The sequence below is a fragment of the Ambystoma mexicanum genome, chromosome 12 (assembly GCF_040938575.1).
Source record: "Ambystoma mexicanum isolate Mex_15411 chromosome 12, UKY_AmexF1_1, whole genome shotgun sequence".
Lineage (NCBI taxonomy): Eukaryota > Metazoa > Chordata > Amphibia > Caudata > Ambystomatidae > Ambystoma > Ambystoma mexicanum.
The window spans coordinates 848,316,698-848,343,615 of record NC_090936.1 but is presented as its reverse complement, the minus strand read 5'-3'; the positions used below and the strand labels follow the sequence as shown (position 1 = coordinate 848,343,615).

At 40.4% G+C, this 26,918-nt stretch overlaps 1 protein-coding gene across 10 annotated transcripts in view; it reads left to right on the top strand.

Moving 5' to 3' along the window:
• The window catches only part of C12H12orf50 (chromosome 12 C12orf50 homolog), an 826,751-nt gene that overhangs the window by 194,581 nt on the left and 605,252 nt on the right, over positions 1-26,918 (top strand). For all 10 annotated transcript variants that reach the window (XM_069627751.1, XM_069627750.1, XM_069627746.1 and 7 more), the window contains one exon: positions 2,847-3,014. In XM_069627751.1, the coding sequence (XP_069483852.1) occupies positions 2,847-3,014 (168 nt within the window). The remainder of the gene's footprint in view (positions 1-2,846; positions 3,015-26,918) is intronic.

Here is a 26,918-nt window from a genome sequence, read left to right as displayed (position 1 = left end):
TCTTTATTCGCCTGCCATTGGTCAGCACCACTAAAGAAGGAACACAAGAAATCCTGAACTAATGGGAAGAGAGACATTCACACGGCACCTGCCCAATGAGAAATCTTGCAAATATCGATGTGGACACAATGTGTACATGTTGATTTTCAGGGACACCAAAACATGCCGTTTGATTGGCTGTTCTTGGAGAGCCCCTTCATTCCACATCCTTGTTCCCATACCCACTCACCAAGGGGTGATTTGAAATCTTTTCGTGTTATAAGAGTGCCTTACCCCCCAGATAAGGTCAATTTCCCCAGCTGCAAGGAGTAACCATGGGACTGGCTCATCAACCTTGATTGTATCGTCAGGTGCTGCTCCTACCGACGACGGTCTGCTGGAGACAAGTAGCCAGAATTCAACTTCCCCCACTCCACAGCTGCTGCACGTTTGCAGTATGTTCTAACTGGCCTGCTGTGAGAGGCCCGTCTGCAGCATCCCCAGGGAGTGCACTTACCTGTGTCTTTACCTTCCTTGCACTCATGCAACAGGATGCTTTCTGTCCATGTTATGTATACAGAGTGGCCCCTTCTGATCCCCCTTCATGCTTGGTCCCGGGGGCTGGGTACAGCTTCCAGTGATCCCTTGTCCCTCCCCTGGGGGTGTCCCCACCCGCACCCATTTTCTCGCAATTGATAGATGCGCCCCTCTGCCTGGTGCTGAATCAGCACCTTTATTACATGTTCATGAGGTACATTATGAAGTACATCACAACTTACACAACATGTCACATCCATACAAGTTTACTGGTGACAATGGACTCAAAAGAAATTCATGTCTATCCGAAATCAGGCCAATTGATACTGTTAGGGACTCGCTGAGGAAATTAATCACTGGGCTACTGGAAATGCCCTCAGACTGCATGGTTTCTGAGGACGATGGTGCACCCATGAAGGTTTACGCTTTATTGCTGAACGATGTGCCCCTTCATCTACCAAACATGGTACATGTATTTAATACATTTTCTAGTACACAAAAAGTCCATCCTGATCAACTAATATTAATATTTGCATGCAGACTTTATTTTCCATTAGGCATGCCTAATCATTTGTCGGTTCATTGTTTTGTGCATAGCTTTTGCATTCACATGGCTCACATTTGCAAAAGGAGGGGCTGAGGGAACAACTGCTTCCCCGCCTGGAGCTGAGGCTGATTTGGGTAGTCAAACTTCCAGTGTCCCTCCAGTTCACAATAGAGATCCACAGTGCTACTTATCACATTTTAATTTACATTACTGTGTGGGTAAAGGGAACTACCCCCTCGATCCCTACCCCTTTCCCTGTGCTGTCCAGTCCCTCTAGTAGCCACTGACCCCTGCCACCTGTATTCATGATTACCACCCACCCCTGGCCTTGCTGCTGTTGCTTTCTACAATCTTTGGGTACATGTCTGCACACCCTACCCACGTGACACAGGCCATTGCTTCTAGTGGATCTTTCTATAACCTGTAATAAAGCATGATCCAGCAAACAGCGACTAGTGATTCACGTTACAGTTCTCATGGGATGTATTCTTTCATTTTGTCGACGTAGAGCCGGGAACTAGGCGTACCTGTGCTTTGGACAGAGCATCATAACCCCATAGCTTTAGGGTCAACATATGCATGCCTACCAATCTGAACTCATACCGTACCTTCTCCAAAACATGGTTCCAGTTGCTGCATCATTGGTGAATTCAGCCAGCTGTTTTGCTCAGTCCATAGCTCAAGTATGTCCCGGGTTGATGCAGACATAAAATACTGCCATCTTCAATAGGCCTCATTAGTAGTATGATAGGAATGTAAACAAATATGTGCTATTTTTAAATACCACATAATTATGACTTAAAATTACATTGGATATTTACTTTATGTGGTGATTAGAAATAACAGTGTTAGCCAAATAGGGATAAGTTACCCCACTCGCTACTTCTCATGTGCCATATATGATAATTATTCCATATGATCCCAACACAAAATAAGAACGTTTTTTAAAATAAGAACGCACAGCAAATCAACTATGTTTACCAGTACCACTGATAATGACGTATTTGACCTTATTACCCCAAACAATTGTGCATGGTTTACTGAACTTGGAAAGACTGAGTGGCCACACCCAAATTAAAATGTGTCGCCTACAGTTTACACATACATCTTTTCTGCACGTTTGTTGACAATGTGCGAAATGGTCATTGTGATGTGTAGCCTCATTAAGATAAGTCAACAACATTTGTGCAGCCCTCTCCTTTTCTCTCTTGCTGCGGATCACTCACTTGTCACTCACTCCATCCCAGCCACCTCTCTCCCTGCATCACCCTCTCCTGTGTCAAAGACATGTGTAATGATATGCAGTCCAATCTCTGCCCAAATCCCAAACATCCACTGAGATTTGAAAGTCTTTGTAGGGCTAAGAACATTGTAATCCGAGGAATTGTGGGTAGTCTGAGTCTTTTTCACATGTCACCCCAAACTCTAATTCATCCACGTACCACTGAGAGGGAAGTTCACCAAGGCCTTAAAGCAAATAAGAATCAAAACCTATTTATTGGAAAACCGACGACCTACACATCCCCATGAATATGACTGAGAAGACCCGGATATTTCATTGTGAAGACCTTGCAACAGTACATGCGTTTTATGTACTCTATTTAAACCGAACTGCAAGCCATTACTCGCACAGTGGTGGTTCCAGATGTTGCTTCCCACCCCTTATTTACAATGGTCAAGATTATTTGCACTACTAAAACATAAATTCGAAGACCATGTTATCATTAAAAAATAATGGTGTGTCATTTAACGGTGATTAGATCATTTCTGTTCTTTCCCTTAGACAATGTGTCCAAAACAGAACCACAGGAAGGGATTGTGCATCTTACCATTACTGAAATCCTTCTGAAAAATGCAGAGAGTATTTCAAGACCGATTCATCCTCCACTCATCATAACCATCGACCTGGATGAGGATGAAGATGGGGAGCACGAGCAGGATGCAGAAAACTGTAAATACGGCCTCAATTTAGAGAACAATCTTAGAATGATAAGCAAATGACCCAATAAGAAAAGGGGAAGATGATTTAACATTAACCTTTTATCTTTTGTAAATCTATATAATGAGTAGCAATGTGTTGGATAATAATCACACCTATCGTTCCAGCAATTAGCCATATTGTAGCAACCACCCCGCTTAGGGGGACACACAGGGCCGGTAATGCAAGTCCGAGCTTCAGCATGCCCAAGTGAACCAAGGGCCTCAGTAAAGGCTCACCCCCGCCCTAAGCAGGGGGCAATTGCTATTCGCACCACAGGGCTCGTGTGGTGTGTAAAGAGTTTTTTTTAATGGAGACAAAATCTGGCGACATTGCATTAACCCAATCTCTGGTGAAAAATAACAAGATGGCTGCTGCCATAGTAAATGTCTACGGCGGCCTGGCAAGGAGCGGTGGTGAGGAGAGCGCAAGACAGTAAGTGGGGTGCAGTATTATGAGCTGGTTTAGTGGATGATTTGGATGGGAGGGTGTGTTGTGGGCAGAGTAGGGTGGGCGGGGGCTGGTTGTTCAGATGGGCAAAGACCTCAGATAGCTGGAGAAACATGGGCAGTTCACTGTGTGTTCTTTCCCACATTTCCAGGCACCTGATTGGCTGAGTGCCAAGCTCTGGTTGCAAATTCAGTTTCTGGCGTTTGCTATATGAAATTCCAGAATGGGAAGGGTGTACACGTCAGTTACTTGCCCAGTCTGATTTAACATTTTTATTTTGAGAAAGACATCCCACACCTGCTGCAAAATGTACTGATGGCAGAGTGCAGTGAAATCTAAGGAACATACAGTCCAAAAGTGAAATGAATCACCAAATAAACGTGTTTGCTGCAAATGGTAGAGGTTTCATTTCAAACCAATGTAATGCCACCTTCAAAGGGCACTTTAGTAACTTTTATCATTTTACAATGCATCTTACAATGCAGTACAATGGAGTACACTTTTTATGTTTGCCCTAGACTAAAACTCAGTGGATTTTTGGTTACTCTAGGTGTGCTAAATGGACAAGCTGGTGGCAGCAGTGACTTTTTACCCATTTTTGGTACTTTTCATTTTAGCCTTACCGTATTGGGGAATAGCAGCATTTTGCCTTTATACATATTCTTAAAATGTTCAACACAAGCATGTTCACTAATTGCCATGTCGCGGCTGGCCAAAACATTTCCACCTACAAGTGAATACTCAGCTATAATTCTCCAGAAGGTCATATGTCCATTGTCAATAAAATCTCCCATCACATTGTTATACTTCTTCTGGTTTGCAGACATATTTTTTCAATCAAGAACATCTTTATATGCTGTCCTTAACTTTGAAACCTCACCTTTATCATTCTTACAAAACTTTAAAGCCAAAAAATTAATTAGCTTTCTCGTAACAACATTCTCCATCAGACCAAGACTGATTAGACCAGGTTGATTTAATTATAGATTCTTTGCTAACAAGGAGCTCAAATAGCTACTATTGCTTCATACACCTTTAGTACATCATAAAGATGATATACCTCAATTGAAAGAGCAAATAAAGCCTCATAGATTCATAGATGGACTATATCTAGGCAAGGACACTGATTCCTTTTCAGAATATTACTAGTTCTTTGTATTCATAAAATGAGACATGGTCAAATCCCTAGAATTGATATTAGGTAAACTCAGAGTTAAGTGCACCGGGCCATGATCACTTTCCTAGACGATGATTAAATGCATGCTGCCAACCCTTTAGATTCAGTAAGATGTAATGTATGTGGCTACAAGACGTCTTTTTTCTAACTTTGGAGACTGTTGGAATGTCTCCTAATAATTGCCCATTACATGCCTTCACCCCTTGTGAATAACATGCATGGGCCATTTTACACGCAAATGGATAATGTATCAACCAGTATGAGCAATAAGCAATTTGGGGATCCTCCAGGCAAGATCTTCTTCCGCCATGTTTTTTCCATTCTCTTCAATGTTTCAAATAGGGTATTCATATCACCACTATTATTATGATTCCTTCTTTTGTAGGGGAGTCATAACCATATTAATAACACCTCTAATAAGTCTTACTGCATTCTGGGTACATATGCTTTAGATGGCTAGGCATACATATTTATTAATACAATAACTTCATGGCAGTAAGGATTCTAGCAGCATCAAGTCAGTTCTGTTCTACCTCCTCTCTATCGGCATTCCATTTAATATCAACCAATGATGGCAGTAAGGATTCTAGCAGCATCAAGTCAGTTCTGCTCTACCTCCTCTCTATCGGCATTCCATTTAATATCAACCAATGATGGAATCCAATAGTCAGCACAGCCTGGATGATGTAAAGTTGTCATTACCCATGTTGCTTGAAGACACATTATTTTATTTAACTTAATAAAATCTAACCAATTCTGAACAGCAATTTTACCTGATAAGCTGTCCACTATCCAGGTCAAAATGTGCATGAGAATCTCATCATTGCTGAGGTGTAAGAGGAACACATTTGGCATGCTTTCTTCTTGAATGAGCATGTGATGGCCATGTGCATATGTTAAGGCCCCCCTGTCTTTAGCCACAATGGACAGTGATCCTCCTTTATATTTTACTTATAATATAATGGCCTTTGTCAATTTTATACAGAAGACCATGAGATGGTATGTCCTATAGTCAATTGCAAGAAGACATACCACCAGGCAGCTATCCTTGAGGGTCACTTGGATAATATCAATTTTTCTAAAATTGGATCTTGTATTCTTTCAGCTCCTATTACACCCTGTTTTATAATAGGGAGGTAACATTTCATGCGCTTTATCTAATGTGATAAAGCCACTGCCTCCTTTGGGGTCAGTATGCCCGCAGCTATTTGGGGACTCTGGTCATAAAATTACTAAAGTTGAGAGATTGACACATGGCACTTAGTACCCCCTGTAATATATGGAATCTATGTGGTAAGAATGTGTGGTCCCAGCTTTCTGTCCTGCAGGAATTGAAGATGAGCCCACTAACCCAACCCTAACCGTGCGACCAGAGGAGCCTTGATACTTGCTTCTGACTGGATAGCCTGGGTGGAAAGGGGAAGTGGAAAACAAAACAAATGGTCAGATCCTGCTCATACACACTGGTTCTTCACTCTGTTTGGGAATTCTTATGGTTCTACTCTTTAGGCAGAGATCAACAAGTAAACACACTACAGGTTAGCTTTGCAGCAAATCTTCTCTGACCATCTCATGACCCCCTGTACTATACTTCTCTCACTAATTACCTGATTGCCTTCCCTTCACTCGGTAAGGCTGCTGATCCCTGAACCTCAGGAACACATACTCTAAATCCTTTTAACCTTGTTATATTTTGTCTTTTTGTCTCTCTCTTGCTAAGTTGAAAAAAACTTTTTCTGTAGTTTGTTTCCTGTTCTTACAGTTATGTCTTTATTTTTATCTCAAGAGTCTATTAGTCTTCCTCTCTCTCTCTTCCTTACGCTCTCCTTACTGGTGATTCTTGTTTTGTACACCTTTTCTCATGATGACCACTTAAGACCTTATCAGTCTATGGTTCTTTTAATACTTTGGAGCTTCTCGGTGATGAACATCTAGATATTTCTGTTACACTCACCTGGTATCCAAGGGGACGCCACCCAGCCCTGGTTGGATGATTTGCACTCTCGAACCCTCTCCCGGTCCCTTGGTAAGGCCTCTGGTTAAAGATGGGTCTGCAATATAGAAGAGCTGGATTCAATACCAGATTGTCTTTATGTTTTCCCACCTCTCTTGGCCTCAACTCCTTCCTCCCCCTTGTGCCCTCGCCTCACCTTAATATTGCAGAAGGTGGATTTTCCATCCTGCTCCTCTTGGCAGGGGCGCGTAGATGTGGGGGGCGAGCAGCGACCAAGTTACTTCACTGGTGCAAGCCCCTTCTGTGGGAATCCAGGCCTGCTGCGACTCCGCAGGTTTGCTGCTTTACAGTCTTTATATGCAGTTCTTATGTTCCTCTTAGTTTGAATAATAATGTCTTGCTTATTTCCTTTTAGGTATGGAAAGGTATTTTGGAGTTGTCATGCAGTTTTAAGATGAGCATGGGCCGGTAGGCGAAAGCGCGGTGTGGGCGATGCTGTCCGGTGAGTAATGCGCAATGTGCAGCGCTGTTTCACCTTTTATATTACTAACCTGTGTCTTTTCTCTCCTTGTAGGTTGCGATGTTTCTCGCCGAGCGCCGTAATGTTCCAGCAATGATACTGACCAGGAGATGACTACCCACGTAAGAATTGTGTGGCTTTCTTCATTCGGAAGGAAACCTGAGTAAACGCTTACTAATGCTGTCTTTCTTTCTCCTCTTTCCAGGTTATGGTATTCCAGGATGCATGCAGTGCCTGATGATGGAGTTCGTACCTTCAGGTGAGTGGAACTGAAGTCGGCGATGGATTGAAGACAGGATACTGTTCCAGGTAAGTTTTGTAGTGTTCTTTCTCTCTCTGCAGGTCCTTGGTTTCAGGTAAGCTGGCATCAAAGAACTGACACTGTGAGCGTTACGCTGCCCACAGCAGAATAACGCAAAGCATGTTCTGCTGTTTGGGTGTGATTTAAATAGTCTCAGGTAAAGTAGTCCAGGTAAAATAGTCCCAGGCCTGCCACACCCAAAGTAGTCCAGGTAAAGTAGTCCCAGGCCTGGCACACCCAAAAGACTAGACCGCATAGCTCAGTTCCTTGTAACTCAGCTATGTGTGTGCCTCCATGTTGGCTGAACCCCCCCAAGTTAAATAGTCCCAAGTAAATAGTCCCATTCTAATGTTGGTCTTCATGATGGTTACAAGCCTGGTGCCTATGGTGCCAGGACTGACTCCGAGAGAGTCTTGGATGAGGTTTTAAGGCCTTTGACCTGGCCCTAACTGGAAGGCTGACCTGCCAGTGAGGGCCAGGGGCAAGGGTCATGACAATTTCTTGTAGCTAGTCTTGCTTTGTTGCAACACACTTACAGCCCTACGTAAATTCTCACTCATCCTCTTTAAACTGTCATCAACTACAGGCACTTGAACCTCCTCGGGCATAACCTCATGCATGAATTTAGTATGAAATCCCTGATTAATAAAGGAAGGAGACATGGACATAGAGTCCTTTGCAGAGTTATTATACCACAACTCTGGCGCCCACACCAAATCCACCAAACTCTTCCCAGCCTTCAAGTAGCACCTTAGATACTTCTCCAATTCTTGGTTAATTCTTTCAGTCTGCCACTTGACTAGGCAATCCATGTGATTTTACAACATTTTGGAGGAAAACCTCTGCCAAATTAGCCATTCCCTTCACGGGAATAAAATGCCCCACCTTAGTTAGAACATCCACAATCAACAGAATATTATAACATCCCTGATCAAGAGGAGGATCCACAATATAATCCATTTATATTGTGTGCCAGGTTCTCAGTGGAAGTGATAACAGTATTAACAACCCTGCGGGTCTTTTATTTACTAGATTAGCGCATGCACAGGTCTCACAAGTCTTCATAACATTGAATGCATCTACTCTCATGCTCTCCAACCAAAACTGGCGTCATACTAGCTCGAGCGTCTTCCTGAAAACTGGATGCCCTAATGGTGAATCATGACATGGTCTTAAGGCTTCCTTTCTCAAGTCTAAAGTTATTAAATACATCTTGGCTTCTACATAAGGTACTCCATCCTAAATCTTTCTGATAGAATCTTTTTGCACTCACATTTGTCCCAAGGTCATTTTAAGGTGGATTTCTTTGTCAAATTTGATTCTCCTGTCTTTTCCACTCCTCCTAGCAAGAAGTTCTTTCCTCAAGTAAAGCAACCAGAGAGAGTGGATCTACTTTTTCACTACCAGTCAAGTGCTTATATAATGCATCCGCCTTACCGTTAAGTCGTCCAGGTTTAGAAGTGATTACAAAGTCATATTAAGCAAAGAATAGTGACCATCGAAGTTGTCTGGGAACGTAGAAAGGTCCGATTTCTGTGGTCTGTTAACAACGTTACCATGTGTTGTGCTTCCAGCAGGTAATGCCTCCACTCTTCAAATGCTGCCTTGATTCCTAACGGTTCTCAATCAGAAATTATGTAGTTTTGTTCCGATGCTGTAAACTTCCTCAAAAAGTAAGCCACAGGATGCAATTGACCAGTAGACTGATGACGTTGCGACAAAATAGCTCCCATGGCCAAAAATGAAGCATCTGCTTCTACACAAAAAGGTTGATCCACATCTGGATTTAACAGCACTGGACCTGTAGTAGATTTATTCTTCAAAAATTGAAATGCCTCCTCTGCTTCAGTGGGCCAGAAAAACATAGACCCCTTTTTCAACAACCTGGTAATTGGTGGCACCACCTGTAAAACACCTTGAATAAAACAGCAATACAAGTTTGCAAACCCCAGGAAACATTTAATGTCCTTCACACCAGTGGGGCTTGGCCATTTCCTAACTGCCTGAATCTTTCCTGTGTCCATCTAAAGCCCTTCCAGAGAGATTGCAATTCATAAAAATTCTACTTGAATGGTATGAAATTGTCTCTTTTCTAGTTTTGTGAACAACTGCATATCCTTCAGCGTCTGCAATATTTTACTCACATGTTCCTCATGCTGCTTTAGATCTTGAGAGAAAATCTAAATGTTGTCGATATACACATCGGCAAAGACATCTAAGAACTCCCTCAATACCTCATTGATGAAAAATTGCAAGGCTGGCAAAGCATTGCAGAGTACAAACGGCATTACCTGGTACTCATAAAGTTCAAACTTTATGCGAAATGCCATCTTCCATTCATCTCCCTCTCTGACTCTCACGAGATGATAAGTCCATCTTAGGTCAAGCATGGTGAACATCTTAGCTCCTTATATCCGATATAACATGACTGATATTAAAGGCAGAGGGTAACGGTTGTTGATGGTTATCTTATTCAATGAACAACAATTTATGCAGGTACCAAAGGTCTTATCCTTTTTTTAAACAAAAAATAAAGGCAAAGCTGCTAGTGATTGTGAATGTCTAATAAAGCTTTTGGCCAGGTTTTCCTGCAAGTAATTCTTAAGATGTTCATTTTCCTCAGTAAGGGCATATATTCTACTACATGGAATCAGGTCCCTGGCTCCAGTTCAATCTTACAATCAAATAGACGGCATGGGGGCAACTCTCCAGCCTCGTATTCATCAAACACCTCCTTAGATTGTTGGTAAAAATCCAGAATATACCCCATTTGTGGCCCAATAGTATGTCTGTCTTCCTCTCCTTGCATCAAACAAATTCCAACCTGTGCCTTCTATTCTACTACTGACTGATCAAGATATCTATTTCAAAAGCACTCTGAAAGACAATTTTCAGAATTAAATTCTACTGTTCTTCTCCCCCAGTCAATGTGAAGATTGTGTAATGTTAACCATGGAATCCCCAAAATCAACTGTAGTTGTGGGGTATCAATACATTCAAAGACAATATATTCCATATGTGTACTTGCAATGATCAGTTTCAAGATCTTAGTTTCATGAGCGATTGGACCAAAGGATAACTGCGTATCATACATTGGCCGAAAACTTTCTCGGGAACTGACTTTGGAACAATGGGAATTTCTAAAGAGGCTGCTAACTTTTTTATTAAGAACATTTCCTGTGGCTATAGAATCCAGCACACAAGGGCCTCACCACCTTACCTTACCTTCCCAGAACCAAGATATATTCAAGGTGATGTGTGGTACTTCAGACTTTATGGAATTCGTCACCTGCTGACCTCTGGGTGGATGACTCAAAAACCTTCAATGAGCTCTTGCATATCTGCCTATAAAGTCGGTACTATCCCTGCAATACAGGCACAAGTTTTCCTTCCTTCTCCTCTACTTTTCCGCTTTACTTAAAGGCACTCCAAACCCTTTCTGCAGGTTAAGACACCCTATCTCCATTTCCATCTGTCTTCACTCCTTAGCCAAGTACTTCCGTCAGTAACTCCTTTCTTACGCTCTTACCTTCTTTCATCGGTCTACCGTCGAGCCGCATTGCTAAGTTGATGAGATTCTCACAATTAGTGGTTCTTTCAGTAATGACAGCCATAGCATCCCTGCGTTCTTCTCTAGGCCCTCAGTAAAAATGAGAAGTTATCTTCTCTTCCAGCCAACCACTTTCCAACACCAACGCTCTGAATTGTGTGATATAAGCAACTAATTCCTTATTTCCCTGTTTTAATTCCAAAAACTTGCAATCCACACTGTGCATCAATAAATGACAATCAAACATCTTGCTAAATTCAGCTTTAAACAAAGTCATATTCTGTTATTGTAGACCCCCTCTAGCAAGCAAGGGTACATACTAAGCAGCTGCTTCTCCTGATAAATAGGATAGAATGAAGGCTGCTTTGTAAGTCTCGGTAGGGAAAGCCTCTGGTCCACCTCAAATTGCATCCAAATGGTTCTGAACCTCTGCAAATCTCCTCAAAAGTGCTGGGGAGGAACCAATGGAGTCACCAGCAGGGGAGGACCCATACCCTGGAAGGGATTAGTAGTACGTAACTCTCCTCATTCTCTACTACTGCCTTCTGCCCCGGAATCAGGTGGCTCTCTGTCCGAAACTACACTCGGTGTCCCAAGTCCTTCTGCCACTCGCAAACTAAGTTCTTCGAGCCTAGTGGTCAAAATGGTAGTCTCCCTGTGGGAAGATTTTAATTCTTCTCTTATTTCTAGCATATTCCCGAGCTCCCCCTGGGTGAAATCACGATTGGACTCCATCTCAATGCACACAGGTTAATTACTGTGAGTCTTTTATACTGTGAAGTCCCAGACTTCTGTAATGCAGGAATTTAAGATGAGCCCACTAACCAGACCCCAACCGTCCGTCTAGAGGAGACAGATAGTCGCTTCTGATTGGACAGCCTGCAGGACAAAGGGGAAGTGGATAACAAAACAAATGGTCAGATCTCGCTCCTACACACTGGTTCTTCACTCTGCTCAGGAATCCTTATGTTATACTCTTCAAGCAGAGATCTACACGTAAAGACACTACAGGTTAGCTTTGCAGCGTATCTTCTCTGACCATCTCTTGAGCCCCTGTGCTATACTCCCCTCACTACTTACCTGATTAGCTTGCCTTCACTCTGGAAGGCTGCTGATCCTTGTACACCAGGAAAATATGCTCTAAATCCTTTTGAACTTGTTATACTTTGTCTTTTTCTATCTCTCTTGATAAGTTAATAAAACCTTTTTCAGTAGTGGTTTGTTCTCTCCTCTTACAGTTATGTCTTTAATTTTTTCTCAAGGGTATATTAGTCTCTCTTCCTTATGCTCTCCTTACTGGTGATTCATGTTTTGTACAACTTTTCTCATGATGACCATTTAAGAGCTTTTGTGTATCGGTATGTGGTTCTTTGCAGTTCAAATTTTAAAGTATTTTGATTTTCTGAGCTTATGAGCTAAAAACCTCTTTGGTGGCACTCGTGCACTCGATCCACCTGTGATGACATGCCCTCTTGGTAAACTGCCTCGCACTCCGCAACCACTTAAAACTCAATAACTAGCTTCACAGTGATGGCGAGGACCCTCGTGCCACCCTGACAGAACATCTGCCTCGATGCACCAGGCTGGGGAAACGGGCAATGATTAGAATGCTTAGAGCTGTTACAGGACTGCAAGGCAATGTGAAAGCCTTCTCCTGATGATGCGACACTTGCTCATGCCGCAGGGTTCTTTCTTCCAAGCCGTGCTGCTCACGCTGATTACTCTGTCTACGAACAGAGTTAAATTAAACAGTTCACATTGCCATGCTTTACATTGCCTGGCTTTCAAATTCAGTTGAACATCCTGCCTTATCTTTTACAGTAGGTTTTTAGAATTAAACAGTTCTAAAAGGCAACATTTAAAAAAATATATTGTTCTTATATAAAGCAATTTCAAAAATTGTTTCATTTCTTCCATTAACTTTTTACTTGACCTTGACATCAAAAACTACTGCCTCTACAGTTTAATTTAGCTTACTTCATCTTGACTCAGGTTTCCTTGCTTGGGAACTGGAGTTTTAGTTGCTGTGACCTCTCAGGTTCAAATCAGCAGATGAAAGGCAGTTTAGAACCTTGGTGAAGGTTCTAAGTTATGCTACGGCTGACCTTCCTCCAATCATTCTTAAGTAGAAGATTTACCATCTTGGAATCGGATAATCCCATTCCCCTATAATGTTTTTTAAGGAAATTCATTCACAAATATTTTTACAAACCTGAGCGCTACACCCCCATAATCTCTATTGAACCCCATTCAACAGGCCTCTATCTCTCAGCCTCGACCTGATAAACCTGACAAAGATTAAAATGATATAGCACAAAAAGGGCTGTACAGCTTAACCCAAACTCTTCAACTACACATGTGGATCTCTTTCTACCCTCCTCACCTCTCCCATAATACAAAAGCGACCTTGCCCCCCCTCCACACAGATCTCATTTTGAGCATGTTTGTTTGGCTGCCATATAGTTACGAGTATTTTGCCATTTGCATTGACTTTTCACGAAATTCTATTACTTATAACTTCCCGACTGACTGGACAGATTTGAATGACATTTTTCAAAATAAATGTCTGGCACAGGCCTCTCCAAAGTGGACATTTTGATGGAAAAAACCTGCATTCGGCCAGCTCCCTTTCATTTTCCCATATAAAAACAGGTTCTTCAATTGAACACAAGCACAGTCAAAACTGCAGCATCGATTTGCACCAAATAAGAACATCTTTGGGCCAAAGCTTTGTGTATATTCCCTATTTGAGTTTGGTTTGAATCCATACAGTAGTTGGTAATAGATTTGATGGAGAATTGGGTGCTCCCGGTCCCAAAAACCTTTTAATTATCTCCCATGGTGCATTGCAGATCATATGATTTTCAGAAATGAAAAGCAACCATTTTTCTTGCTGAACCCAAGTGATTCCTATTGTATTCCTGAGGGAGCGAAAAAATAAAAGTGTTCAAAATGTTAGTTGGAGGTAGTAAACAGTGGTTTTAAAAAAAGGTACCAGTGTGGAGAGAACCAAAGGGTTGTTTTGGACTTTGGGAGTGAGCTGAAAAACCCATTTTGAGTCAGATCATTTTTATCTTCCTGTTAGAAACCTGCGAGAATCCCTTGGGAATCCCATGGTAAAATCTGTTTGTAAAGGAACGCTATAGGTCTTTCAAATATGTTTAAATAGGATTGATTAATAACTTACATACGGTGGTGAATATCATGAAAGATCTTCATTAATCAAAAAACGTTGAAATTCAATGAAAACTTTTTTATTTAATGGATGTTATAGTTAATATACCCTAATGAAAGCCCTTTTTGATTATGCTGGTCTAATAAAAAAACTTTGCAATTCAGTGAACATACTTTGTTAATTTAACCTTATAGTTGCAGCACAACATCTAAAAAACAAATACATTCACTAATTATGGTAAGTTTTGCAATCATAACTCCAGCCCCCACCATTTACTGTTCATACCGACACACGTGACATCACTGATGATGTCCACATCTGTGAAAATACAAAATAAAAAAGATGGAATGAAATATTACATTTAAATCTATTATTAAAAAGGTGTACATTTTGTATATATAGTAATTCCGTAAAAAAAACGTTGTTTAAGGGACGTTATCGTTAAGTTGCGCTACTAAAAACCTATGAAATTCAGTAAAAAAAAGTTGTTAAAGGGACGTTATGGTTCAAAGTAAAACCGAAAAATGCCTGAAATTCGCCAGTTATGGTAAGCTAAGCAACCATAACTCATGCCACAATCGTGCACTGCTAAGACTAACACCCAGGACATCAAAAATGACATCCTTTACTGACATATCTAGGCCAAATGGTTTTGTTCAGTAACAGTCAGAAACTAAAAATTGAAAAGGTACTATATTTGTAGACTTATCCTTCAAGTATGTTCTTACAGTAATTCCCTTAGGGTCCAGGCACATCATATGAAACATATACATAGGGGAAGACACAGGCTTGAAAGACAGCAATCCTTTCTGTGCATGAAGATAATCAGTAGGGTTATCAGCACTTTCTGATAGGTTTTTTTGTATTACTGTACTTTCCCTGCATATGCTCATATTTGTATACATTGTACTCACACTACTTTCCTCAGGGTCCAGTCACATCATGTGATACACATACATAGGGTAAGTAGCAGCTTTGAAACAGAGCAATCATTTCTCTGCATAAAGATAATCAGTTAGGTTATGAACTCTTTCTGCTACTACTGTTGCTTTTTGCTTACTTCACTTTCCCTGTATATACTCATATTTGTATGTGTTGTTGTCTCTTTGTGTTTTTGCTATAATAATGCAATTATGTAGCACGTGGGTTTTATTAGCTACTTATTACATGTTTCACAGTATGCAAAACTCTAATAAGAAAGCAGTTATCATTTCACTATTCAACATGGCAAGATTATGAATATTGCACCTTCATCATTGTGCTGCACACAATGCCTATGTTTCTGCATGAGTAGCTTAGTATACTGGATAGAACTTCATAATAGAACGCTATTTATATCAATGCATTGCTTAATGCACTAATTAGCTCATGATATTTATTCCAATGATCCTTGACACTTTTTCGTCAACATTATAATAAGAATCCCTTGTACAGACTTTTCATGAAAAGTAAATGCACACGTGATGTCATCAATGACATTTGGGATGTCATCTTTGATGTCCTGGGTGTTAGTCTTAGCAGTGCACGGTGGTGGCGTGAGTTATGGTTGCTTAGCTTACCATAACTGGCGAATTTCAGGGTTTTTTTGGTTTTACTTTGAACCATAACGTCCCTTTAACAAAGTTTTTTTTACTGAATTTCATAGGTTTTTAGTAGCGCAACTTAACCATAACGTCCCTTTAACAAAGTTTTCTGACTGAATTTCATAGGTTTTTAGTAACGCAACTTAACCATAACGTTACTGAATATACATATTCATAGTGTACATTTGATAGATGTTCACTAGGATTCCCTTTCTTTATATACATGTAACATAGAACATACTGAATCCCCAGCTAGTGATTTTGATGTCTGTGGACTGCGTATGTCCACGGATGGACGCGGACAACATCAACACTACCCAAAAACTCAGGCGGTATCTTAAATTGTTCTATCATGCCATATGAACACTGCACACATTCAAAAAGCAGCACACAAACACATTATATGTGATAATAAATAAGAAGTGGAACCTATATATCTAACACATCAACCATCCATTTAAATACCATATGTACTAAAATGGAATATACCAAAACAAAACAGATATGCTTCCAACATAATTACCTCACAGAAACTGCACAACTAGGAGCAACAGCAGACCTACAGAACAGTAAGAACACAACTTACCAGAAGCTAGTAAGTAAACTTAAATTTTCTTATATATTTCTAAACTTTCTGTATTAGGTACAGTAAAAGTAATATATATATTTTTTTACACAGAAATGTCCAGTACTTTAGAATGGCTTGAAGAAAATTTCCCACGTGAGGAAATGTCTCAAGATAGGGATACTAATGGTAGACACTTCTCTATATAACCAAATTAATAATCATTACTTTATATGCACTTAACATATATATTTCTTTTTAGCAGGCCATACAAACATTGAAAATAATACATCAAAAGAGACATTACAAAATACTCAGCAGCGCATGGAACAAAAAATGGACATGCTCATGCAAAATTTCAATCTTTTGAAACATTTTGTGGAGGACCACATAAAAGAAAAAATTAAATATCATTGTCGCCACATGTACCTGTTCCCCCTCTCCATATCCCAGTCAACTATCCACAAACCCTCCCCACCAAGAAAAACGTTATGATGAGACTTCATCCCTTCATCTCCTCCTATCCATCCTCTCGAAACCCCCAATTCCCCTGTGTTTGTGTCAGTTTCTGCTTCCCCCTCTCTTTCAAAAATTTTAAATCTGTATATAATAAAAAAAATATTATGTGTGTTTTGATTCAGTCCTTTGTGTCTTACTTATTTAAAAAAGGCAGTTAAGATGTCTGCGGAAAGGACGGGTGTCCTGGATGTCCGTAATTATCCAAAATGGGGGTGTCCTAAGGGCACTATACCTGTCCTTACTGTCCGCAGGCAAGATGAAACTGTTCTAAGAACACACGCGGTGTCCGGAATTTCCGTAATTAACCAAAATGGGGGTGTCCTAAGGACACTAAACCTGTCCGTATTGTCCGCAGGCAAGATAAAACTGTTCTAAGAACACACGCGGTGTCGGGAATGTCCGTAATTAACCAAAATGAGGTGTCCTAAGGGCACTATACCTGTTCATAATGTCCGCAGGCAAGGTGAAACTGTTCTAAGAACACACACGGTGTCCGGGTTGTCCGTAATTAAACAAAATGGAGGTGTCCTAAGGACAGTATTTCTGTCTGTACTGTTCGCAGGCAAGGTGAAACTGTTCTAAGAAGACACGCGGTGTCCGGGATGTCCATAATTTAAACAAAATGGAGGTGTCCTAAGGACACTATACTTGTCCGTACTGTACACAAGCAAAATAAAACTGTTAGTAGAACACGCACGGTGTCCGGGATGTCCGTAATTATCCAAAATGAAGGTGTCCTAAGGACACTATACCTGTCCGTACTAACTCTAGAACATCTACGCACATACGCGCCACACCGCTAAGTCCTACGAACATCCCGCCTGTCCGTAACTGTCCGTCTCACTTGTGTCTCACTTTTAATTACTTTCAGGACCCGAACACTGTCCGTAGAACCCCCGCACGCATGTGCACAGCCGTTCCTGTCCATTTAGTGTCCTGCGGACACCCGTCCCCTTCGCGGACGTATTTGCGACATCATCATGTGACTGCACCCACACTGAGCGTGTGTCCTGAATTGCGGACAGTGTCTGGGTCCCCAAACATTTTAAAAGTACTTTTTTCAGACAATCCAATGTATTTTAGAGTAAAAATTTACCATAGCACATGTCTCAGACAATGACCCTGACATTCTACATACTTTTTGGACCTTTTTGAGCCTTTTCTGGGTGTTTTATCTGTCCGCAGACCGCGTGGGTGTCCACAAAGCGCTCACCCACACCCCTATAAAAGACCATACCCCAGAACTTATCCTCATTGTGCTTCTGGCTATCTGACAGAGTATTGTCTACTTTGGCTGCTAATCTTCCAGATTTTGCTGCTCTTGCTGCTTTCCATCAGACCTGATGGCATCAATGCTTGCTGCTCCAGCTACAGCTGTCTCAGCATCACCCCCGCCCCCTTCACCACCACCACCTCCCCAAGGGCCTGAAGAGAGGAACAGGCATGAGGATGTAGAGGAGGAGGATGAAGAGGATGATGAGGATGAGGTACTGGAAGTCCCTACTACCAGCACTCGCAGTGAGTCTTGGGTGTGGCGGTTGTTTACCATTCATGGTGAATTACCAAAAGCATGTGCAAACAAGGTCACCTGTAACCAGTGCAAAATGGTGCTGTGTCGTGGGAGGCCTGGTTCGTACAGATTTGGTACGACATCTATGAAGCGACACCTGAGGTCATTCCATGGTGGGGCCATTCGCAAGGTTGTACCTTGTGATCAATGTAGTAGGTTGAGTTTCTCTACCACATCCTCCGTTTCCACTCCTCTCACCACATGAGACACTCCTGTGGGAGAGCGCATCCCTCCAGCTGCCTCACAGGCCATCCATGATGCTGTTGACCCTTACCTTTCGAGGGTCACAGTTTTGTGTATGTACTGCGACACAGTACTCTGCAGGGGGGAGAGTCTTCGGAGTGCTTTTGAGACTACGGTCAAGGAGCATGAGAAGGTCTGCCCACTACCTAAATAAGGCCCAACCTACATCCTCCTCTCTCCACCTGCCCTTTCTCATCCCCGTGGTTGGTGTCCCTTCCTTACCCTCCTTTCCCCTCCTCTCCTAGCGTGCTGTGTGTAAAAAAACAAAAATAAATAAAACAACAATTTAAAAAAAAAGGCTCTTTTCAGAGCCGCCTTTCACAGTCTAAAAATAGAAGTGGCAAATAAATTGAGCAGGACCCTGTGCATTTTTTAGAAGTCTGCGGGCAGTCCGCGGACATCAAAGATTTTAGGGTGCTGCCCTATCAAAACCATTACACTTTTCTCTGGGAGGAAGTGGTGGCTCTGAAAAGAGCCTCTTGATGGTGTTTTTTTGTGTTTGAAAAACTTGAAATAGTCAACACCTACTGCAAAATGGATGCCTGTTATTCCAAAAAAAGGTTGCAATGCATTTTGTACATTTCTCAGAAAAATCTGATTACCAGCATAAGTAAGATGGACTCCATCTTTACGAAAAATGTATGTGCTATGAAACATAATATTTTCATTGTGAAAAGAGGACATGCCAACATCTCTTAGAAAGGCACAAACAGCATTATTGACATTGCGCCTCACTTTCTCCATTTGTGGACCAAATGAAGAAGAACGTAGCCACATTTGTTTCTGCGCAATACGAGAAAAAATTACTTGGGAATTTGGAAACATGTCCATGACCTTCTCAAGTCCTTCTTTCATTGCAAATTGCAAAGACATTCCAGACACATGTCCTAAATTGTTCCCTCCACAATGAATTATAATTATGTCTGGATGGTGCTCTGTCTCCAAACTAGCACAGAGAGGTATCAAGTCCAGCCACTTCATTCCACGCACTCCATTCCAGTGCATTTCCACACGAGGGAATGCAAGATCTGCTGCTACTCAACAGCGTTCTGCATGCACCTCCAGCCAATGTATCCATGAGTCTCCCGAAATCCAGATAAACACACAGCCATAGCTAGTTGTTCTTCTTTAAGGAAATAGACTTTCTCACAAACTCTCTCCTTACACAACACACCCAGTAAACTTTACTGACCAATCCCTTGCTCTGCTCATTCTCATTTGCATGCCTCTCCACCCCAAAATCTCTGTATGTAATATGTGATGTCCGCGGACAACCGCCATGTCGGCGGACATATTGAAAATCTGAGCGTGATGAATGTAAATTTAAATAGTGTGCCCCATTTCCCCTTTGAGGTTGGTTCTTTTTTTTCTTACTTTACTACTAACATCTTCACATAACCTTCTCCAAAGCAACCCTTACATTCCAAAACAGCATGGCATTTCCCAAAAAAGATAAGGAAATGCCATCTTCTTTAAAGTAAACAGCATTACTGGAATCAATATTCTCATTATTACAGAAAAAACATACCAGCTCTAAGCATGAACGCACACATGCCTCGGTTGATTGCACACCTAGCAATGTTTTGCTGAGGACAAAAAACAGAACTATTGTCCCATATTGCCCTAGGTAGTAATCCAGAAAAAATTACTTTGGCATTTGGAAGGATGTTCATTACTGCTTGAAGCAAGTGTTCCAAATCTGCCAACAAATTAGGGGCACTGACATAGCGCAAATGGAAAGCACCATAGTGCAAAACTACCACATGGGGACTGTTCATCCTTCCCATATCTTCACAAACTTGGACAATTCCCTGTACATTGCAATCAGGCACAATGCTCCACACCACCTCCACTCCTTTAACATCAAAATTGTTTGCCACATGCCTGCATTGAGCATACTGCTGTAAACCATGCACAAACATATCTCCAAGCACCAACACCCTGACTTTCTCCGCCTCTGCCATCTTCACTACACACAGCCTCTTTCAACACAAATCCACATCCTCGACATCTGATTGGCTGATCCCTACAGTCCCCTTTCCATGCTACATTTGCTGGAAAACCCCAGATGTGCCACGCCCTGTCCGTGGACAGCCGCAGTGTCTGCGGACTGCATAACTCTTAGACAGCCCTTCTACCCTTTCCACTTCACTCTCTTTGCCATTCCCTCATTGGATACAGCTAGGCAGTCACACAACCATCCACCAATCACATCCAAGACCTCTACATCCAACTTCATCATCAGAGTTCAGCACTTCAAATGTACTTTTGATCACTCTGAGTGCAAGTCTCATATCATTGGAAAGTACCTACTACAAAAACTACTGTACAAGTCTCCAAGATTTCTACTTACAGCTGCATGCATATCCACATGCATGAATACAAACTACAGGTATGCATATTTTATTCAGAGTACATGTACAACTCTTATGAATGCATATAAACAGAGTAATGCCACTAAACCTGTAAAACCTATAAAATTAACGTATTGCAATTTTTCCCATCTGCTATAATCGACTGTCTCTTCCAAAACTGTCTGCTATCTACAATTTACACACACACACCTATCTAAAAAATTATAATATTAGAAGATGACAGAAATAACAGTATAATTGTGGAAAAACACTTAGTAGTGTATTATAAAATTACACAGAGCCAGGAAAAGGCCATGCATCTTCATACATTCACACACATAGACACTATCATTGAAAAGCTCCCAGCTGCAATAACACCATTGCCTGTAAATCACATACTTCTGCTTTATTACCCACAACTTCACAAATGCATACAGTCCATGCTTTTCTATACCGTTTCTGCCATTTACTTTATAAAAATGGCAAAATAAATATATTATTATTTCTTCTTTCTCCTAACATTCTATAACACAGCTTTAAAAAACCAAGTGAATTTCATACACTTAATATTCTACTCATTTGCAAAGCATTTTGAACTAACATATTGTAAATAAAATATAAAGGCTGTACATAGTCAAATGAAATGCATGCATACACTATGTTCAGATATCAAACAAGAATACTACTACAAAAACATAAAAATCAACGTCTAAATTAACATCAGTGCTATAAACACACAAAATTACTAACTTCTTTCATTTACAATTGCAGTGAAGACCACTCTCCTGAAAAGCAGCAGCATCTGAACTACAAACAACATCTCTGAAGAAACCTGCTCATTCCACAAAAAAAAGTAAGCACAATAATACCTTAATATTCTTACTGTTACTCAAACACAATGTGTGGTTCATTCTTGTAATTTGTGCACCAAAAAAACTGAGATTTCTGAACCATTCTGCCCACAAATCCCCATTTGTTAAACAGGGATTAGCAGGCAGAATGGCACTCAAATCCCAGTTGTTTGGAACACAAATAACATAACTCAACCCCTAGAATGTTAGTATTACAAAACAAAGAACTGGGTTAATTGTATACCATTAGATTTACTATTAGTGCTTCTCCTCACCACTAGCTCACTTTCTACTGTCATCTGAACTGCAGTATAGTAACACAGAATCAAAGAATAGCCTTCCCAACTAATTGTAGCTGCCCAATGCACAATCACACACCACCACATACATCTTCACCATCATACTCAGACACTCATGCACACAGCACACATACATTGCAGAACAGCCCAACCCATACCTTCTTTTTTTTTCAACAGACCCCAAAGAATGCCTACCAACAAGCAAGTCCAAAGAATGCAACGCAAATAGAGCAAATGAAAATAAAAGTGTCCAAAATAAGCATCCATCTCTAGCAGAGTTTGTACAAAAAGTTCACACAAAACAGCTAATACAGTCATTTAGCGAAACAAAACAAGCTTCCAGTACAGATCCTTTGCCTCCTCTATCAAAATATAAAACAAAATAGAAAATGATTAACAAGAATTCAGCTACCACTACTGCTAAAACTGCTCCTATAAATCTTGATATAGTGGCAAGTAACCGTGCCAAAAAAAGTATTTTAGCAAAAATGTTCTGCCACAGAGTCCTTCGGAATCTTATAAAAACAGGAGACAAATCATGCACAACCCTTAAAACCCACTGTGGAAAAATAATCTTAGAAGCTTTGATTGGCAGTGCAATCCTTCGCAAAAGAAAGTTATTTATTTTAGTGTTAAACAGAATGAAACCACTAACAAAACTAACTACTAAATTACAAAAGAGACTTCTCAATAAACGGAATGTCAACAAAAATATCTTCTTAAATATCTGTGGAGGAGAATGGAGTCACACCACGAGCACAGAACCATATTTTAATGAAGAAGCATACAAACAAAAGCAAACAAACACAATTGCCATACATAGCAGTGGACGAGGTTATGAAAAACCTAATACCATAATGCAACAAGAAATACTGCTTACAAAAATATCCCCAGAAAACTCAGTATTACCTCTCCATTTGACTGAACCAGAACGTCCAGTATACAAATGGCCATGCACGTCAATGTGTAACATTGCCAAAAAATCTTTCAAATCTTTACGCCAGTTCCTCAATCAGTATGTGAAAGGCAAAGACAAAATCAAAATGAAACTGCTGCAAAATATGGATACCTGTCCAGTGCGCAAATACACAGGACTACAAGGACATTTTAGCCTGCATTTCAGGACCTATTTGCAAAAGCACCTTCCATCATATCAAAATGATATCAACACATCATTCAACTATGAGAAATCTAGTCTATAAACTGTACTATGCTAAAAGTCCTGCTTTAGTACTAGCCAATTTAAATAACAATCTTCTACACGGTACAGCCAAAGACCTACTCGAAGAAATAGAGCATATCCAGAAAAAATATTTTGGCAGTGAAAGCCACTTACAAAATGCATTAGCTTTACAACAGACTAGCAACAACTGTACAGATGGCAACCTTCTACGACAGTAATACAAAAAAGAAATACTAAAATTTAAAGTACATCCGCTGACGTACCAAACCACGTGTGTGTGTGTTGCTGCAGAACTTTTTATAAAAGTAACACAAAAACTATAGATGTAACATACAAAATAGAAAACAATGAAGATTCCAAAGGGTTTGAATTAGCTCTCTACCTTGTAGCAGAAAACAAATACAAAATAACTGACCCCTTAATACTTTGCAGTTACTGCACTACAAAACTTGACAACAATCAAACTCCTTCACGTGCTATCACAAATAATTTGGAATTATTCCCACTACCAAAACCCCTGCAACAACTGAATTTATATGAGAGCATCATAATTCAAAAAGTGCACCCACTTCAAGCAATAATACGCCTTCAACCAAAAACAGCAAAATTACCTCCCTCTGAATTGGTGAAAGGCATTCGTGGCAAAGTAGTTTATTTACCATTAGATCTTAAAGAAAATGTGCACAATCTGGGAGTGGAACGTCCAATACAGCAATCTTTAATTGTCTTAGTAAATGGTTAAATACAAAAGACAAAAAAATTTGGTAACAACTCGTAGACTTACATAAAGTTAGACAAGCCTTGCAATATCTAAAAGACAATAATGAATACTACAAAAAAATTAATATTGAAGAAAACTTAAGGGAAACAACTGAAATAATTCAACAGTCTCCAGAAACTGGTGAATTTGAACTTCTAGATCCTACTACAGTATCCAATATTTTAGACCATTATACAATTCATCCATTACACTCTAATGGCACCATAGATGATGCACTAGAAACGTACCAAATGCGACAAACCAAAGGATCACCAGTCAGCATATGGGAAAAAAGTATATAAGCATGTGCTTTTCCTCTCCTCTTTCCTACTGGCAAAGGAGGAAGGTACGATGATAGACCTATTCAGATAAGAGCATCAGAATACCGCTCATTACGAATGTATTCTGAAGATCCCACATTTAGACAAAATGTGAAATACATATTCCACCTAATCTTTGAAAGTGAACTAGCAACTCTATGTTACAGAGTTGCACACACATTGAAATCAGGAACCCACTTTCAAAATATTTCAGCTATGCAATTAATACAATAAGTGCAAGAAAAAGATGAGGTTTTACAATCAAGCATTATAAATCTGTTAGCAAACATGCGTGATACTAAAGAATACTGGTTCCGACGTCACGGAGATGTACGTTGTATGATAAGAAACCTTGGCCCACCCACTTGGTTTGTTACATTAAGTTGTGCAGAATATGCATGGGAAGATTTACATGATTTCCTACGCATATCACACAAAAACAAAACAAACATAAATATATTAACACCTGGAGAACTTTGCTCTCTAGATCCTGTTAATGTTTCAAGATATTTCTATCATCGTTTCATTGCTATGCTACACTTTATTTGTAATAAAACTGTTCCTCCGCTCTGCGAAGTGCAACACTTCTTTTGGAGAAAAGAATACCAAGCTAGAGGAGCACCACATATCCACATGCATTTATGGATTAAAGATGCTCCTAAATTTTGTGAAGACAGTGATGCGACTGTTTTACAGTTTATCGAAAAATATGTTACTTGTGATATTCCATCAGAAGCAACAAATAGTGATCTTCATGCACAAATTGTACAATTTCAAAGACACAAATGTGGCAAATATTGCCGTCGCAAATACAATAACAAAGGGAAATACTACACCAAATGCCGCTTTGGTTTCCCTAGACCAGTTACAGAAACAGGTGAAGTGAACAACTTCATGTCTTCAGTTAGACATAGTGTTAAAGGTAAATCACCTAAGAACACCTATTACATAAAAAGAACAGAAGAAGCAAAATATATCAATGATTACAATGCAATCATTGCCCTCTTATGGAATGCAAACATAGATGTGCAGTACATTGCAGACAATTCCACTGCAGTTGCACGATATGTTACAACCTACTTAACAAAAGCAGAAAAAACAGAGCTTCAAGACCTCTGGAATGACCTATCATCAGAAAAAACACTGTCTCAGAAATTGTACAGCTTAGGTATAAAAATGCTCTCTCATAGAGAATGTGGCTACTATGAAGCTGCAGATCGTTTAACTGGTACTGCTTTGTATGGAAAATCTGAAAATATAGTATGTCTAAGTCTTGGTCCTACTAAATCTAGAAAGAGTTCTCAAATCATACAACGACATAGAAACAATAGCCAAAAATGATCCCAACAGCCAAGACATTTTGAAAAACAATTTACTAGACACATTATACCCAAACAGGAGTACCACTTTGGAAACCATGGGCCTCATTCCGAGTTTGGAGGTAGCCATGGTGCTATTTGCGCCATAGCTGCCTCCAAAACGGGGTCCGACTCCGGTTTGGTGAGATGGGGACTTACCGGTCCATTCCGACCTTGGAGGGACTGGTAAGTCCCCATTTACCCAACCAGTCCCCATTCCCATTTGAGCCCACATAGGGCTCAATGGGAATGGGGAGGGCGCAAATAACGGCCAAGCACATGATAAGGCTGTTATTTGCGCCTTGGTCCCCTAACGGGAACCGTAAGGTACGTTTGGTCCGACCAAACGTACCTTAAGGGTCCCGTTGGGGGACCTTGTGAATAAGGCGCCTAGGGATTACCGGAACCGGTGTCCTTACTGGTGCCCGGTATCCCTTTGCACCTGGGTCGGAATGAGGCCCCATGTGTCTATACCACTTAGCCCAAAACTTCACATACAAAAATAATATAAAACCTGATGAAAAAAAAAGGTAGATACAGAGTGACAAATTGTGAAGGTAGCTTAGTGAAACTTACCAAACCAAGCTTAATTAATCATATCAAATTGTCATTAAAAACTCCTCAACATAAAGATATATATGACATGTCCCTGCTACAACTTTTTAAAACATGGAGAAAAAAAGAAGAGATACTAGATAACTATGACTCCTATGAAGATGCTTTCAAAGCAAATGAAAACACTATAACCGATGTAAACTCTACACAGTACAAAACAATGTTGCACAATGAACAGCAACAGGAAGAAGAACTCCAGGCCCAACTAGATAAGAACACTCACGACACTAGTCAACCTTCTGTAGCAGGAAGCCAAGAACCACTGGGACAGCCACTAATAGCAAATGAGGTAGAATTAGCTATGACAGAATTAGAAAACACCATGTGTCACTATGAAGAAGATACAGAAGACTTAACTGTACTACAATCAAAATTGAACAAAGAACAGCATACCATTTTTCAAGAAGTAACAAAACAAATTGCACATGGTGTACAACATGAAAATAAAGAATGTACCTGCCAAAATTACAAACCTATACTACTATACGTCAGTGGTGAAGCTGGTTCAGGCAAAACATTCTTAATCAAAA